This window comes from Suillus plorans (assembly GCF_016647745.1).
Source record: "Suillus plorans strain S12 chromosome Unknown HD556scaffold_95, whole genome shotgun sequence".
In the NCBI taxonomy this organism is placed as follows: domain Eukaryota; kingdom Fungi; phylum Basidiomycota; class Agaricomycetes; order Boletales; family Suillaceae; genus Suillus; species Suillus plorans.
In genome coordinates this window covers 34524-52875 of record NW_024537479.1, presented here as the reverse complement: position 1 = coordinate 52875, position 18352 = coordinate 34524, and the positions used below count along the sequence as shown (strand labels likewise).

Genomic DNA, 18352 nt, shown 5'->3' with positions numbered 1-18352 from the left:
AATCGATAGCGGAAGGCGTCTCTGATGAGTGCATGGATAATGCACCAAGATAAGCTCACGATTAGCCACAGATATAAAGGCTTTTGGAGAGGGCAAAGGTTGGGCAAAGGGATCCATATCTTCGTTCTCTTTTCCAGCACATCACTAATCGGTGTATTCCATGTTGCTGACACTGACTCAACTCCCTCCATCGAACATCCACACTACTCCCCATCGCATCAATACCATCATCCCACGCCCGGCCCAAGACAAACAAAACTCCAATACCCGCCATGAAAGACACGGGAGCCGCAAACGTTGACTCTGGTTCATCTCCATCCTCGTGAGTCGTAATCATCGGTAGCCCCATGCGCCTGAAATTTTGAAAAGGTAGATTGTGGTGGTACATAGCCACCATAACGACGGGATTGGTATTGGGATGCATATGAACCTTTGATAACACGATGAGACAAGTCCTGTAGCTACTATGTCTGTGATTGCAGACGTGCCTTTTGCTACACCCTGTCTTCTAAAACCGACGATGTACATGATGAAACTGGTCAAGAGCTTGAATGGCCAAAGGATTAACCGCAATGGGAGGAAGCACATATAACGCGCAATCCGCAATGACCAAAGGATTAACCGAAATGGGAGGAAGCACATATAATGCGCAATCCACAATGGTGTTAGGAGGAGTTCAGAGATGCACATTAGAGTCGCAGCTGCGATTTATGGATGTCTGATTGCTAGAGAAGGGTGCATAGGTTTTTTTTTTCAACGATGAGTCATGAGCAGTAATTTAATTAATGTTCAACAGACCAATTTAGATCGGCGTTCACGGCAGACTCCGCGCTGCTTCCTTCTTGATGCCTAGTACTTAAATTCTTCCTCGTACACAGTCTACCTCAGCGTTGCTTTCACGTCCCGCTGAGACTTACTTCGTGTCTAGCGTTCTACAGGATATATTATTGCAGAAGTGTTGAATGTTGAAATAGTGTCAAAATCACCTTGACTGAATATCCCACTGGTGACTGAACCGTGTCGCAACAGCTCAATTCTGCTCTGGATAAATTAACTTGAATGAAGGAGACCATAGCTGCAGTGGGCGACGACAACTTGAATAGAGCTGAAAAATGCAAGTGCAGTGACTTAGTGGCTAGGCAAGCAAGGTTGAATTTGGCAACAAGTTGACAGTGACCTTGTGTGAACAATGTGATATAGGTCTGCGTGACAGTCATGGGTCATAGAGGATAGCGTTCTAAAGGCATAAATGACTAGATAGTCTGTGCCACCATATTTTAGAGAAATATAGTCATTATCTAGTAGTACATGACCATATCATCAGTGAATCGATGAACATATTATAATACCATAATTGACTATACATAGTTAAAAATCACAACAATCTCCATAAAGGTGGCGGTGAGAGTTACATAGAGATGTTTGACCTTACATAGGAACAATGAATTTCCAAGCCAGCCAACCAAGTCCTCCCATGTCTAATGTACTGTCTTCTACTTGAATTGTCATGTGACGGAAAGCTGTAACTCGAGCCAATAAAGTGAAGCACAGGTCTATAAGTGTCAGGATACTGCACAAGTCGCCACTAACCATTGGCATGAAGTTGTTCCATCACGGGACAATCAAGTAAAAAAAATTGCCCAGTACAAAAGCTGCAACTCTTGTTACTGATTACGTTCACGCGGAGTCCTGCATCTAGCTAACATCACCTTCATCATCAGTATATATGGTGAATGATGCACCTCCAGTGCCGCTTTCAAGAGGGCACTCAGCGTATAACACCAGATACTATTACCGGTGATGTCCGATTTTCACAGTGAGGACGTGGGTTAATCTTACTAAGCTAGTGGTATGGATTGTTGAATCAAACAAAATATTGCCATGCTGCCGAATCTTCCACTATAAATTATGAAAGTCACACGTCCCCCATCAAAACAGCATTCCGCAAGTTTCAATTCAACTGGTGCATTTGGCGGGTGGAGGAACAGCGGAAGGTATTAGTACATCAAAATACATGTCACTTAATATGACAGTTACCAGAGAAGATTCTTAGTTTGAATATATGTGATTCAGTGATCAGCATCGGAAGGTCATTTAAGATGTCGCGCGTTAGAGTAACTATAGAGTGCATTTTCGATATGAGACACTACATCTAATCTTGAAATTTTGGCAAATTGGTTGTGAAACAGATGCCAATGCGCTACTGCAACACTTTTACATACATCATATGACTGACACGACACAAGCCCGTCTCGAAGACACAGCAGATGCTAAACCTCAAGCCCAAGACTGTCAAGTTCGCGCCAGCTCTAAACAGGAACAGGAAGATCTTTTGCCAGGAAGCCTGCCAGCAATCAACTCGAAGGCGCATGGTGCTGGAATTGCCTTCCCAGGGCAAGTCGGTTTATTTTGATCAGCATCAGCACAGACTAATAATAGCAATAAAAAATATTCCTCTGTTGCACCAATACGCACGTCGCAACAAATCGTGTGTACAATAATAATTCGTCCCTCCGAACCTGAATAACAAGATGGTGGTTTTGCAGGGAGTTAGTGAGGTATCGCTAATGGCTCATTTGGCAAGTCATTCTCAGCCTTTACTCACGCTGTCGGTGTCATGAATGAGTGGTAAATTTTCATGAGGAGAACAGATCATCATCATAAGAGGAACTTCGTGGGTTAACTCTATTGTCCATTAAATATATTTTGATTTCCTATGTCCGCTACAGCTCCATGACAGAACCAATGTGCCCTGACAGTTTGGAACTGTCAACTGATGCTGTCGACTTGGAGATTGCAGATGATTTCATCCACCAGGGTTTTTTTACTAGTCGAACTTTGCATGTTAGTTGTCACCATCATAGATACAGTTGGTTACATAGTATGGTTCCTATAATTTGGCTGGATTGGAACGAAGAGCAAGTTTGATAGTAGATGGCATGCTGAACAATTCTCAGTCAATAGTTTGAGCGGTGGAATGTGACATTATAATTGCATTATTATTGTACAAGGTGTATACTACGATGGCAGAAGGTAAAACGAAGATTGAATTATTCCGAGTCGAAAATAGCATCCTCCAGCTCCTTTCTCTGTTGGGCGAGTGCGGTAACAGACATATGAGATATGACTTCTGGCGTTAGGTCCTGACGATGGTTGTTTCCAAAAACCTTCCTAAATAATAATGTCAGATATCTCTTATGTACACCTCAAGGCAGAATATACCTGGTCCACCATTCGAGAAGTAGGTTCACCCTACGTTGTGCGACGGGTCCTGGGACATCTTCGAAAAAGTCTACCATGTTGTTCCAGAATCCTTCATAGTCGAAGTCACCATCAATGGTGCGCCAAGATGAGATGTTGGACAGTGCGAAATGAACCTGCCATAAAGTATTGCATGTCAGGTTTGGACGGTGGGTAACGATCTCTACTTACTTGGCACACGACATAGGCGATGGAGCGAGGAGTGACCTTCCTCATGTTGATAATGGAGGCCACGCAAGTTTTAACCTTGGCCTGATTTAATTGTCGCCGGGCACGCCTGTTGTTTTCGAGGATGTCAGCTCCGTCACCGTCACCGTCAGCCTCTCTTGTGGAAGAGGGTGATGTGAATATAGCTTTGAAAGCCTAACCCAGTAATCATCAGTACGGTCACCACTATGCCCAGGCGACTGACTTGAACCAGAATCTTGGACTTGAAGAGGCCTTGCTTGAGGTTGCCATAGTTGACCATGTATTTCTCGTACAAAAATAGTGGCCAGGAGTTTTCCGATACGATGTAGTCTACCATTCTGTCACGAATCCCAGCTTTCACCCTGTCAAATCATCAGGGTCATCTAATAACTGACGAAGGCTGACACTCACGTGTTATCACCCCAGTCCCACTCTGAAGGGCAGAGTAAGTTCCCACAAATGTTGTGTACAAAGCCGCGCATCTGCTTGTCATCCGACTTTAGTAGAGAAGATGGTCGAAAGTCTTGATTAACCCAGGAAGCGACAAGGTCTTTGAGAGTGGATGTATCGTCTCCACGGGCCGCATCCGCTCCTCTTTTGAGCTAGTGTCATCAGTATGCAGGGCAGAAAGCTTTGGAACTGAGAATACAGACCTGTTTCAGCATATCTTGACATTCGTCGATATCAAGTTGTCCAAGTTTTGCATGTAGCCATGGCAGAACCTGTGCGAGTACAATGTAACCACGCTGCAGGCGATCTTGTCTGAACAATAGAAATGAGCTATTAAGTATAAAACAGAAATGCAAATGGCGTACTCTGTGGTATTATCCTCCGGGCTCCCCTCCTTGTATCTGTGATCGTTCTCGGCAACCAAGTCTTCCAAGCTGGTATAGAGCACGACCATCCGACGAATCGCTCTACCTTGAGCAACATAGTAAGTCGTCTTTCTTTTAGGATAGGTAAGCAACAAGCGCGGAGCGAGCAAAGTGGTACATATCAAACCTCTGCTTGATTCCTCTCTCTTGCCTCATGTTTTCCAGCTCCTCTTCCAATGCAGCAATGCGACGCTTCGCTCTTGCTTCTGTAGAGGTAGGGACTACCCCAGAAAGGTCTGGAAGTGAGAGGGCTTGCGACCCAACCTGATTGTCAGCCCCTGACGCAGACATGGTAGATGTGAGGGAGGTCAACGTGTGTGAAGTGAAGAATAAAGAGCAACAAGTGAGCAATGGCAAATGTAACGAAAAAGAATATGGAGGGAACTGGGAGACTCGGAAAACTTACTTAGACCATTATATACCCACTTGCTAAATGTTAAAACTTATAGGGCAATGCCTAATGTGGATATGACAGGGAGTGCAACTACAATTTGTGCCTAAGCGAGTTTGCCTCTCAAAATGTAGTACATAACATACTAGTGTGTCCAGATGCTCAATTGACTTGAAGAAGGGTCGTATGACACCAACGATCATAGCGGACGACAGGTCGAAATGGCCAAAGAACCAGTGATTGACTAAAGACATCTGCCAACAGTGTCGACTACTCTGGACGATCAAACAACTACCTAACATACCAGCCCATTGCCAATAGTTCGAGTTTGTATTCTAGTATACATCGATCAAATTAAGTGAAAGTAGGTTCTATTTGACTCACCGTATCGATGCAGCGAAGCACATAAGAATGGGGTGCACAAAACAGGTGGGACCCCACTTGGCGACCGTATTTCCGGTCATCCACGACTGCTGTTGCCATCCAGCGCTCCACACAATACACGACTAAACAATCGAAAAAACTTTCAATCAGAGTATGACACACGAACCTCAGTATCAAGCCCCCGAAGGTCTTTGGAAGCTCAGATAGGCCGATATAACAATAGACAAGTCAAAACCACTGGCTTTTGGCCAACATGATAAGAAAGTCGGTTCCATTGAACGGCTGTGAGGGCTTGAGCTACGTATGACACAGAATACTTGAAGGTGAATCAAAAACAATGATTTATGGTGAACACTGGGCACTCACAATGATACCAACGATGTGTCACTCCAATATCTCTGATCAACGAAACAAGGCTCATCAGAAACTCATAAAATATGAACTCAAGCGAATTTACCTGAGGTACAAACGGAGCAATTGCGTAGATTCAGTGAGCTGCAAGAATATCAGGGTAACTTTATTTGTGAGTTTGGATTCTGCTCTGGAGTCCATTCCAGCTCTTCGGATAGAGTCATTTGCAACGGTTAGCTTCTAAAACGTCCGTAAAAGAATAGGTACCGTCAAACTTAAAATTTCTGAAAAGGTTGCTACGCCTCAAGTCGGCTCCGTTGAATTGAACAGCGGAGACAAACGGCCTGTAAAAAACAAAACCAGTTGTCAGTACACATTGTTGTAGATAGATACCATAAAAAATGCATCGCACACTTGATCCTCAGATAACCTACAAAAGGTTTATCCGAGGGTACATACTGAGGCAGGACGAGGTTCATTGTCATTAAGACAGTTGGTCCAGCTGTTGAATTGTTAAGACACTGTTAAGTTGAAGATAAATTAAGCCACTCACTTTCAGGTAGGTCAATTTCACCGACAAAGCTCTTCAAGCCCATCTTCGGCGTCCTCAGAGTCCGGTGAGACTGAACACTTGCGATCATCGAGCAAAACGGGATCAGCGACTCGAGAACAACAAGCCTCGAGGAAACCTGGCTACCACGTATCTGATGAGGGGATGACGATATGAAAGATAAGACCGCAACCGAGAGACTTACTAAGATTTACTCAGCTTAGGAATACTTTGGGAGAAGTTGCTGGGGTCCATGGATAACTACATTGAGTCTAGTATGGGGTAGTGCGAAGGATCCATGCTCGGGACGAAATAAGATTCGTGGCCTGGATAATACCTGGAAATTAGTACGTCTGGATTCACGTACACTGACTGGAGATGCTAAAGAACGTCACCTTGAAGCTTCTGGGAGCCGATCTACATTGGAACAGTAACAGGGCACCTTCCTTTGATGAACATGCACTGACCGGCAGAACACTGCAGGCAGGAGTTCTGGAACTGAACACGTTCAGTTCACTTGCATCCATGGGAAAGTTCCCAGCTCAACTTTAATGATGGAACGTGCACTGACTGGCAGAACGCTTCTCCTCTGCAGATGCAGTGCTAGGGCGTGAGCCGAACAGTAATTACTAAATTATCTAATGAGGTACAGCAGCTCAAAATAGAGTTCAGACAGCATACAAATATGTCAACGTGTACACCACGCGCATGCCAGATAACACGTCAAAAGGACATCAACAAGTAATCATATCAGACGACTATTAATTACCAGCTTCTGGCTTGGTTCCAAATAATCTCAGTTGTCTTGAGACCGAGCTTCGTCAGATTAGGCAATGATAGCGATGATAGCGATGGGGTGAGTGGCATGAGGTTGAACAGGTTCTCTACTCAGATTGCCGCCAACTCAAATTCAAAGTCGTTCCCACAGAGTCCTATCTTACTAAATTTTATATTGCTATTAATTTCTCTCAGCCAGTTCACTTGCTCGTCAACTCGGTCTCTTCCAAAGTGTAGATTCCAGCAACAGGTCACGGCGGTTCAACGTTCAACCCCAGTGAAAATCGGTCCTAGCCATATCTACGGCAAATGACGACAATATAAAATATCTACCAGGAATATTGTAATAACTACGCAAATCGATAAATGTGAACAATATGTCAACAATGCTTGATCGATTTCAAATGGGTTTCAAATACACCATCAGTGGCAATGCGCTCATTGCGCTGAGTAAATGTTGAACATGTTGAAATTCTTTCAACTTTGACTTGACTTTGCTCAATATTTGAACATTTGAACATTCTTGCACATCAGCTGTGCATGCACTGTCACTTCACGCGATGATGTTGATATGCAGTGGACCAATATTGGGACATTCCATCCCTACTCGCTTCACCTCAGCTTTCTTCTTCCCCTCCATCATCTCATCCTCCTCTCAGCAAAACCTTGCCGTTGACCTCAACCATCCTGGAATCATCTGATGCGTGACTTTCTCGCTTGGCCACTAACAAGATAAGTACTAGGCCTTTTCACAGCCCAATCCATTTACTGATCCCACCCACTCAATAGTCATCTGTTCTTGCGACAAGTAAGTGCTATTTACGGTGCATATATGCACACATTTTGAACATTGTGAGTTATCTGGCATTGTCAGCTTCATTCACTGACTGTTTTATATCATCACTAGCTCAATACTTATACTGTTGTCCTGATGATCGACACCTCCAGTGGCTTCAACAGATCCTTTGTTACAAGACAGTCAATTGGTGAGTTCTATCAAAAGCTACCTAATATACTCTAACTGATATCCAATGTCCATTGCTGTAGAAACATGAGAACGGGGCAGCTGTCGTTGTAAGTACTGTCTGCTTGTCTGGCAAGCACTCATCTAATAATTATCTGTTTCAGTCAAGGACCCCCATGTACCAGAAACTGGCGGGCTACATCATCCTGATGTGGGTGGGGCGCCAGTGGTATATACAGTAGACTTTTTATTGCATTTGTAATTTTTTTCGTAATACAATTGTTTTTGGTTGATTTGCGTCGATGAGCGAATATGCAGAAGTCAATTGGGAGCTACGGGAATATACTAGAATCTACGGTACACAAACACAATCGATGATACAATATCTCACTTGATGCGAGTCACTGAAAATATCATATGAGTCTCATCCGTCTCCCCAAATCGATGCGAATATTGTCGCAATATTTCAGTCATTTTCTGTCGATGCGGCTAGGACCGTTTCTCACTGGGGTTCAACGTTCAACAGTCAGGTGATTAGTAGGGCAACTCATGATTTTATTAGCGGGTCTGTCTTTGAAGAAAATGAACCTCCCGCTATGATAATATTTAAATGAAAAACGGATGCGGCCGTCAGACTTAAGACATACATAAAGCTGACACTCATTCTTCATTCGTAAAGTTACAGTTCGTTGCATGCAGTAATCTAACTTGAAAGTGAGCCAGTAGTAGTACAACTAGTAATCGATGGTATCTGCAAATGCAATGGAATACCACGTAACAACAAAGCGAGAAAGGTAATAGTAAGTACACATGAAAATTTCAACTATGCCCGGTGTTCTCAACAATTCATCGGAATGATGCCAATCAACGTGCTAACTTCCGAGTCATACATCAGTTTTCTGAGCTTTTCCCTTAGTTTTCCTCGATTTGCGCGGGGGAGGCTGGGAAGTGCTCACATGCTTGCAGAGACGTGTACGAGAAGTGCAGCTGGAGCATGTACGAGGAGGAGGAGTAGCCGACTCCAATGAACCACCATCATGATCTGACTCCGAAGGACAATAAGGTGGATCGTGGTTCTGCTTCGTGAGTTTGACACCTTTGAATCGCACGTCATGCCAGGATTCATATCGCTCATGAGCGGTAAGGTCAGCCGTGGTGAGGGCGAACTTTGCGCTAAGGCTCCAGTTCAGGGGTAACCTAACCTCAGCTTCTTCCAATGCGGAGAAATCCCTGGCAATATTGAGAGTTCTCGAGAAACGAACCATCATATCCCTAACCTTATCCATCCCCCTTTGAAGCATAGCACTTACGCCATCCATCTGCAAGACAGACCCCAACGTCTGCATAATGTTTCATCAGTTGGATTCGAAACCACAATGATGATTGCGGTGACTTGCGCCGTGGGCCATGAACTGCGGATTAGTGTTACGCACGTCAATTCGAGCCTGGTTGTCACCTTTCACCCACACGAAATATTCTACAGAAGCCAAATGAGCCCAGTCGTGATCAGCGATCCTGATTGGCTGGTTGAACCCTTGTGGTGTAGAACATAAGTTAAGAAAATCGGCGAGAGGAAGTGGTTCGGGGTTGTGTCGACCGTTATGAAGTGAAATTGATGTGGTTGAGATGTCTTTGGGACCCTGGTAGTTGATCACTTTGCAGATAATGACTATGATTGCTAATACGGCTTCTGGATGCGCAATGATTTCATCCTCCACTTTGGTGAAGACGTGCGCCCTGTCCTCAGACATGGCGCATTCACCTACGCATGGAATGAGGACTACTTTTGGAGCATTCTCCACCGCAGTGATGGTCATGGTCAGATCAGGCGTGACTAATCAATCTCTCAGCTTCAGCGGATAGTTCATAGAGAGGAATGGGGAGACGAGCTCGCGATCGTAGGGTAGGAAGAGAAAGTAGGCAGCCATGGCATCCTTCAAATGATCAAAGAACCTCTCATGGAGGATACTGGGCATGTCGACAATGAGTAGGTGTTTGTTGTAGTCATAAGAAAGCCTATCCGATTTAGCATTACTCAAAACAGATAAATTGTTCAACTCACCTGGGTTTCCTCGAGATTCAGCCCGTCTCCCCTACCGGGATGAATGCTGAGCGTTTGGTTTGGGTGTGGCATGGTGAGGTCAGGTGTGGAAGCTACGGAAGAGATAACCAAATGATATCGATCGTTCAGAAATCGGCAAATGCCGGTAGCGATTCTACGTTAATCACGTGACCAGCATGGACCAGCATGGACTAAGACAAATCTATTGGTCAGGAGGCTACTCAGTTACATTGGCAATACATTTTCTGTCAATTAGAATTGAAGAAATGGGATATAACATTTGTCATATCAGCAACTACTGGCGTATTTGCACTGTGCAGTGTCACACTCAGTTACAATCACGTGAAGTAAGCGCATTCACATATTTACCTCACAAGCGGTCACATGACTAAATCACAGCCAATGAAACCAAGATAGACTTCCCTAATTTGGACGTGTCAAAGCTTTTGAACATCATCAGTGAAAGCTCCGAGAAGAGTCCGGCGTAACTAGCATGTTCCCTAGCTTTCCGTGACTCTCAGATGCAGTACTAGTAGCTGTAGTGAATGAGCAGCTAATCATCTAGGCAACTAGTCCAATTGGCCCAAAGGTGCTCGTGGGTGACGTCCCACTTTGCATCAACTTCAAGTCCCTCCTTTACTACCGACTCATCCTCCGACTCTATGTTATGGATGACTTGACCATAGTCACGGCGACTTGCGTCTGACACAGACACCAAGGCTGAGGCAGTCACGGTATGCATGACTGGAGATGGTGGCATGGATGATGGTGCGAGCAGGACTTCGAGAGATTCTGGGAGTGATATAGGCATTGGCAGAACTTCAAGAGACATAGGTGGCGATGAAGGTGTCGATGGCAATTCGGGAGTTGGTGATGAAGGTGGCGATGAAAGTGGCGACGAAGGTGGCAATGGCAATTTGGGAGGTGGTGGTGGTGGTGGTGGTGGTAATTGGGGAAGTTTTGGTAGTGAGTAGGATGGTTGCGGCAGAAAGGACGGTTGGGCGGAGTTTGGGGGCAGTGTGGGCGGCTTGTAATGAAGAAAAGAGCTAGTGTCGTCTGAGTTGCTCATGTAGGCGCCCTTACTGTATTCTTGTCTCTTCTTCCTCTGAGTCTTCAATTGACCCGACACTTTCAAAGGTGCGATTTCAATAAAGGGCATATCAGAGCCATAACCTTGTTGAAGGTGGGCGTGCTCTAGTTGAAGCGGTGCAGGTTGATCATCTGGTATAAAATTATCTGGAAAAACTTACCTGGAGGCATGGCTCCAACTCAAATGCAGCTAGAATGGCTTGGAAGGCCTCAAGGTCCAGGTGGTAACAGTGATCTAAATGAACTGTTAAGATGAACACCATACTGCCAGTGCATTGAACGCCTTGAGGACATTTATACCTGCCTAGCACGAGTTGGCAGTACAGATTACATATTATCTTTGCCGGTCTGAACCTTGCAGCATCCTATTTAAATTCAATAATGATAAGCTCTATATCTTGAAATTGTTCTGGACTTCTAAGGTCACTGTGACTGAACAGACCTTGCTTACCTGCCAAATGGGCTCTAGCGGCTGGAGTACATCATGATGTGATGCATGACAAGTGAGATGGATTGGGTACGCCCGGAGCTGACTTGATGTTAGCAGCCACTGACATGGCGTACTCACTGGCAGTGATTGACTGGCGCACAGGACATACTAGTAGGTCACACAGGGTTGATCATGGTTGAACCAGTTTCACAAAATCTGGGCTACATGACAAGGCATGGCCACAAGTATGACTAAGAATAATACAGGAAGTAGAAACATCAGGGAATGGTTTGGAGGGGTGAAAGAATGTATTAAGTGAGGTGGGAGGGACGACGGTCATGATCATACTAGTATGTCATGGAGTCAACACTGGTCCTCGGACACTGTCAAATGCTGCGGCAGGTGCGATTCACATCAAGCTCAGCAGAGTTGTCAAAGGCTTGTTAGGTGAGCGGTACTGGAGCAAGTTGAACTTGAACTTCGTGCTTCATCATGATGATGTTGAACGCTCTCACCGGAAGCGGTCTGCGTTTACTGGGCACTGTGAGCACTATTTTCCCACACCGTTTTGAAGTTGACTTTTAGACTGTCTCAGATCTCAGACAGTATGATGAATCTTACCATATGCTGCTGATTTGCATCTCCTGATACATATGACAGCTATTTCTTCTCAATCCACCGACTGCTTTCCCACTCAAAATTTGCACCATTTGGTGCAGCTCTGAGTCTCAATTTTTTCAAACTTAGATCCTGCGACTGCCGCAGCCTGAACGGATTATCATACTACCCACCAGGCCTATTGCCTGTAGTATCTTATAGGGAGACGCAGTGCTTTTAATCCCTATCACTCGCCTAGCACTCTTGTTCTACTTGTCTGAGGTAAATGCTCAAGCTATCATGATGCTCTTCAAGTTGTTTCATTGACACGTTTGTTGGAAACTTGAAGCTCAGGCTCTCCGTCACATTCATTCACCGTTTGGCCATTTGCTTTTGGCTTCAATCCTCGAAGTTTTTCATGACGAGGTTTTGCAGTTGAGCTCAACGAAATTTGTATTTCTCTGGTTGAGTTCCAAGGAGCCGCCACTTCGTTCTATCATTACCTAGAACAACACTGTCATTTCCAGCATCTCTCTCTTTCTTGTTTGGGCTTTGATACTCCTCGCGCTCATCTCAGGTTCACCAACGGAACTCAGTGGCCATAGTACTTTTGCAGATAATGCCGATCACAGTCTTGAGGTCACCGGCTTTCGCTCTAGGATTGTCACGGCAGCGTGGTAGGAGCCAACTGTATGCTCACGTTCATATCGAACAATCTGCTTCAGGCTTTCCGGACACAAAACTCCTTTGGAGTGTCGTTTGTGTTGGCTTGAGTAGAACCAACTTCATTTCTGGTTTCGAAATCAAGGTGAGGCGATTACGCACTAGTCACCTTCAAGAAAAGCTGAACAAGGACTATCAGAACACTTACAATTCTTCTCTTCACCTGATGGCTATGGATACACAGCACATCACCGTTTGGGATTGCCCTGACGTGCTGCAGGGTTTCTTGCCCTTTCTAGATGATCTCACCCGACTAGCGCGCACTGTACCCTTGTCTTCGCCAAAGGTGTCCGTTGGTTCTACCGTTCTTGGCTGACTTGTTCCCACAGGAGACACTTCGACCTTGGATGCAACTTATTTCTGTTTGCGTTTCTGTCAGCCTGTCCTTTTTACCCCAACTGTTGATGTCCTGTGTAGGCACCTCTTGCATCTCACAGGTAGATGCTTGGATTGAGATGGGATCCCAACTTCCAAGCATCATATTTTGTTGAGCAGTAACTTAGCCAGTTTCGATACTCCGATTGAATTTTTACTGAAGGACACACGGTTGCAGGGCACTACCTATGCCCGGCATTAATTTATCTTGAGCAAGTTATCTTCTTCGGATGAATTGCTTCATGCCCGCGGAGAAGATACATGTTCAATCCACTGAGGTGACTGTTGCTAGTCTTGACAGTGAATTCCTCCTCATGCCCAGACTTTACTAGTGCTTTGGAGATTGGTTCCTTTTCCACTCGTTCGTTATATGAAATTGTCTTCCCTCATGTATTGGCAAATGCAGCACACTCTGGCCCTGCACGGACCCGAAATCGGATTGATTTAAACGCCATCCTCACTCGTCCCCCCAGAGTATTATTTTTGAACCCTTACAAAGGGCAGAAAGCTTATGCAAGCTGCCATTGTTACTACGTCACGCAACACCCAGCTGAGAAGGACACGACCCTGGACAGCAGTAGCGGTAATTTACAGTATCAATTTGTATTGTAAGTGGAAATTCAAAACATTGAATGCTCTGATCAAAATCTCATTTAAATATTTAAATAGATCTTGATTGAAATGTTTCTACTTAAACTTATCAAAATGCCATCATCAACGCCATCATTATCACAAAGCGCCCAAGACTTTCTTCACGTCAGCATGAATGACTTCCCCGAAGTCGATATTCAAATTTCAAACATCGAAAGTGCTGAGCAAAAACGAGAGAAGCAGACGTATATGGTACGAGAATCCCATGGTTTTGCTTAGCAGCGAGCACTGAGTCTGTTTCAGATGGCACTTGACGGAATCGACATAGAAGACGATGAGCAGGATACCCTATTTACCAAATTAAGCATTGACAGCATGTATTCAAGCTACCTCACAGCGCGGACTCGTGTCTGCCAGTACACTCAACTCCTGTTACTCTTGAAGCGCGAGGAAGATGCATGGGCGCAGAGAGTTACGAAGGCAAGTTGTCTAATGCCGGAATATAAACCTGTAGGGTGGGTGGCATAGGGGTGATTTGAGGAGGCTGCATCTTTCTGTGACTTCCTAGCTTATTTTATCTTACCAACTCGCTTATCTTGTATGATGTCACCTAAAGTACAGCACCATTTATATCTCGTCGTCCTGGACTTGAAAATTCAAGTTTTGCTTGTGTCTTATCCCTTGCAAGTTTCCTTGAGGCCTCATAGCAAACTGGCCACATATGCAAGTACAGTATAGCTTTGTACGAGCAAGTGCTATGATGATATATATATATGGCAATGCCCAACAAGGAGACATAATAGTAAGCTTGTTCATACGAATCGAATAGGTAGTACTACTACCCTTATGATCACAACTGGTAATGCGTCTCTCGCGATCATCTTGGATTCTGTTTGTCATTTTCATCCTGTCAATGGTGTTCTGCGGTGCACCGCGTTGTTCTTGGGAGAGAGATACAGACTTTTGTGGACTAAGCAGGCATCGTTCTATCTGCAAGCATTACTGCAAGGAAAGCACATTAGCTACCGAGAGAAGGTGAAACCGGGCACAGGAATCCGCTCAAACTTTGCAAAGATCCTTACAACTCATGACTAGTCACGGTAGTGGTGCTCCTAGTAGTAGGGTAAGTCACTAATCTCGTAGGTTGCTACAACACACTCACATCACTCACTACCCTCCAACCCATACCAGCTCGGACCAATCCGATTTACCAAGAACGCCGGTTGTTTGAAACCTATAGCTCAGTGCGAACATAGGGTGTTTGGCACCCTACATCAGCCTACCAACCCCACCAACGCTGCTCATGTCAGTACGGCAACTTACTCATCAATCTTCGACTCCGACGTCTTGGATGTTGCAATGGAGGATACTGATGAGCGAGACCATGATGCCCCAGGTGTGTACCTTCCTGTCACTCTGTATCTATCATCATAGCCCTCATTAATCACTAGCAGTCACAGGTCAATGCCCTTTGCAACGCAAGCTCAGGCCGGTCCCAAGAGATTTCCACAATCTTCTACCCCACGACGAAGATACCAACCTCTCAGATTCTTTGGGGAATAACAGTCTGTCTTCTGAGACTCAGAGTGCTCCTTGCAGCAGGATTCAAAGAGTCCTTTTAACTCTGCGTGATTCTCTTCAAACCACTTTCAACACAATTGGACTCTGTCGGCAATATCCTAGGCGTCCCTCATTTGAGCCTGATAAATACATCTCTTCTTCGTTACTGGCTACTTCGAGTCCAAGAACCGACAATGCCTCGGAGCCCGAATCATCCCCCGCACCACCACATCCCTTCCCTAACATGACTGTCTACTGCCTTATGGTGTGGATGAACACCGGCAGTCATCACAAATCAGAGGCTGAAGTATCATGCCTTGTTAAAGACGTGATTCAGGCGAAGGACTTCAATCCGAGGGACCTGGATGGGTTTTCGGTCAAGAAGAGCTTGTGCACTTTGGACAATAACGGAGGAAAGGGGACTGTCATCTTTCCGGATGACTGGTTAGAGACAAGTATTACCCTTGACATACCTACGAAGTCCAAGGACGAGCCATCCAAGTCATTTAACATTCCGGGATTTCATTATAGGCCGCTCGTAGGAGTGATTCATTCTGCATTTGCTGACATCCAGGCCAACGTGTTCCACCTTCTGCCCTTCAAGCATCTGTGGAGAGATCCTCTGGGCAGCCATCAAGAGCGCATATTCGACGAGCTCTATACTTCTGATTCCTGGTTAGCGGCCCAGGATGACCTGCAAAGGCAGCCAAAGGAACCCAACTGCTCACTCAAACACGTCATCGCCGGACTTATGTTCTTCTCTGACGCGACTCATCTGGCGACCTTCGGAACAGCCAAGGCCTGGCCCATTTATCTGTCACAACCCTTATAACGAATTAATGTAGGGGCAGAGACTAGGACTCAAACAAGGATAATCACAAAAGAGATAGAATTGAGCAGGTATGTCTGGGCTGGTACAAGTAATGTACAGACGAGAGGTTTGAACTAAGGAACTACTAACTACAAACGGGCTACCTATATACATATATTAAAGCGGAGACTGAATCTTAGTTCAAACTATCTACCAATCAGAATAAATGAAAGTATCGTACGATTCTATATATAACTATGATGTCATGACACGTGCCGCAGCAACCGTCAGACTCTGGAACATTCCAAGAGTGTCGCATGGCATAACGTCTACGTCATCTTTGGCATTGTCCGATAAGTCACGTGATTCAATCACGGGCGAGTTTGGTAATTCTATAATAGACGCCATAGGCGTAATAGATGGAACTTCTTCAACTGTAAATAGATTACTACGTGTGGGCGCTTTCTGTGTGCGCTTAAATGACTTAGAGTTCAGAAAAGAATAGTGGTTCGTATGAGGTACTCGTGACATTATCTCTATTTCAGTAATTTAACCAAGTATGCACGTTCAGCACCCAAATCTGGTGCGTGTCATTTGGTCGGATTTTTACCTTCGGTAGGTTAACAGTCTTTGGCGTTGTACATCTCTCACACTATATTCTAGCTTCCAGATAGTGTCAAAGACGTCATAAACAGCTTACCTCAGATATCAAAAAGCAGTATGGCGGCCCTCCACACGCATTGTCGGCAGGACTTGTTCCATGCATGTTGGAAACATCTACTAGATACCGACTTCCTTGAAGCCTACTGTCATGGGATTGTACTTCAGTGTCCCGACGGCATATTAAGAAGGGTATTTCCATGCATATTCACTTACTCTGCTGACTATCCAGAAAAGTGTGCTAGTTTTTTTTGTCTCATTGTTTAAATACTAATCAATGTTCCAGGGTTTTGATAGCAACAATAAAGGACATGGGCTCTTGTCCGTGTCCACACTGTCTCACACCAAAAGCCTCATTCGACCTTATGGGCCTGTTTAAGGACATACAAGGCCGTGTAGCTAACCTCAGGACCTACTGTCTGGATAGTGTAACGAGAGCTCGTGGATTCATCTATGGATCAGGACATACCGTCGATGGCTCAAAGGTGCAGGCAACACTTGGAGAAGGGTCATGGGTGCCTACCATGGTGAGTGCCTTTGAAATCAATTGCTTTCGTCAGTACCTGACTTTGAGCTAGAATGTGTTTGCGGAAAAACTCAGACCCCTGGGATTTGACACCTTTCACATGCTCATCATTGATTTCATGCACAAAATCGAGCTAGGCGCATGGAAAGCGCTGTTCACCCATCTCATACATCTACTCTATGCACTCCCAGGCAGTGAACGGCTGGTTGCAACTTTTGATGACAGGTTTGTTATATGACATTCTCCCAACCTATTTAAAAGTAATGGTATCAAATGTAGATTTCGCCAAGTTCCGTCCTATGGCAATGGCGTCATACACAAATTCGCCAATAATACCTCGGAAATGAAACGGCTCGCAGCGAGAGACTTCGAAGACATTTTGCAGGTTTGTCCTCTTGATTCAGTTGCCACGTATTTAGTTGACTTCTATCTCAGTGCACTATGCCGGTCTTTGAAGGGCTATTCCCAGAGGACCACGATGTGGTCGTACAATCACTTTTGTACAAGTTTTCCCAATGGCATGCCCTTGCCAAACTAAGGATGCATTCGGAAACAACCTTATCCACTTTGGATAAGACCTTCAAGCACCTCTCTAGTCAATTGCGCAAGTTCCGGGATGTTACCTGTGCTTCTTTCACCACCTTAGAATTACCGAAAGAGAAGGCTGCCCGTGAACACTCTGGTTCTAATAATTCAGGTGTAGGAAGTGGTGGCCGAAAGGCCAAGAAGTTTAATTTGAATACTTACAAATTTCACACCATGGGAGACTATTTACAGTCTATCCAACTTTTTGGGACCATAGACTCCTTCACTTCACAAATCGTACGTGCTCCCACTTACATCTTGTCATCTCAATCTGATTTTGGGCCAGGGAGAATTGGCCCATAGAGCGCTAAAAGTGTTCTATCCACTGACCAATAAACTAGATACCCCGGCGCAACTTGCCAGGCATGAGTATCGTCGTCGCGTTCTTCGGCGAGTCGCGGAAGAAGGCTGCAGTTCATATGCTAGCCAGGGGGCACCAGTCGACTTGCCTACAGGACTTCAAGATCACCACTACATACGTAAACTTAGCTGCAACAACCCGTTGGACATATTCAGATTCCTACGAGATCATGAGGATGATCCAGCTGTGGCAGTAGGTGGTGGCGTCCTCTCATAGTTCATCTTGCTCATGAGGTACAGG

General features: G+C 45.0%; 4 protein-coding genes across 4 annotated transcripts; all 4 read right to left on the bottom strand.

Annotated features, from left to right (window-relative positions):
* Positions 1 to 225: 225 nt before the first annotated feature.
* On the bottom strand, positions 226 to 776 carry HD556DRAFT_1416445 (uncharacterized protein; the record flags this gene model as incomplete). The annotated part of the gene is made up of 3 exons (XM_041304336.1): positions 489 to 776; positions 387 to 430; positions 226 to 319 (listed from the first exon to the last, which is right to left on the bottom strand). Coding segments are annotated over exons 1-3 (340 nt in total), but the record flags the coding sequence as incomplete, so codon positions are not given.
* Positions 777 to 3050: 2274 nt separating this feature from the next.
* On the bottom strand, positions 3051 to 4616 carry HD556DRAFT_1248501 (uncharacterized protein; the record flags this gene model as incomplete). Its single annotated transcript, XM_041298777.1, has 8 exons — positions 3051 to 3171; positions 3223 to 3377; positions 3496 to 3624; positions 3674 to 3812; positions 3862 to 4052; positions 4104 to 4230; positions 4266 to 4397; positions 4453 to 4616. The coding sequence occupies 8 exons, from the start codon at positions 4614 to 4616 to the stop codon at positions 3051 to 3053; spliced, it is 1158 nt and encodes a 385-aa protein (XP_041153710.1).
* A 4010-nt stretch (positions 4617 to 8626) lies between these two features.
* On the bottom strand, positions 8627 to 9559 carry HD556DRAFT_1449868 (uncharacterized protein; the record flags this gene model as incomplete). Its single annotated transcript, XM_041307665.1, has 2 exons — positions 8627 to 9082; positions 9176 to 9559. 2 exons carry the CDS (start codon positions 9557 to 9559, stop codon positions 8627 to 8629), a joined length of 840 nt encoding a protein of 279 aa, XP_041153709.1.
* A 798-nt stretch (positions 9560 to 10357) lies between these two features.
* Positions 10358 to 11064, bottom strand: HD556DRAFT_1313600 (uncharacterized protein; the record flags this gene model as incomplete). The annotated part of the gene is made up of 2 exons (XM_041300816.1): positions 10358 to 10998; positions 11055 to 11064. 2 exons carry the CDS (start codon positions 11062 to 11064, stop codon positions 10358 to 10360), a joined length of 651 nt encoding a protein of 216 aa, XP_041153708.1.
* Between the last annotated feature and the right edge of the window lie 7288 nt (positions 11065 to 18352).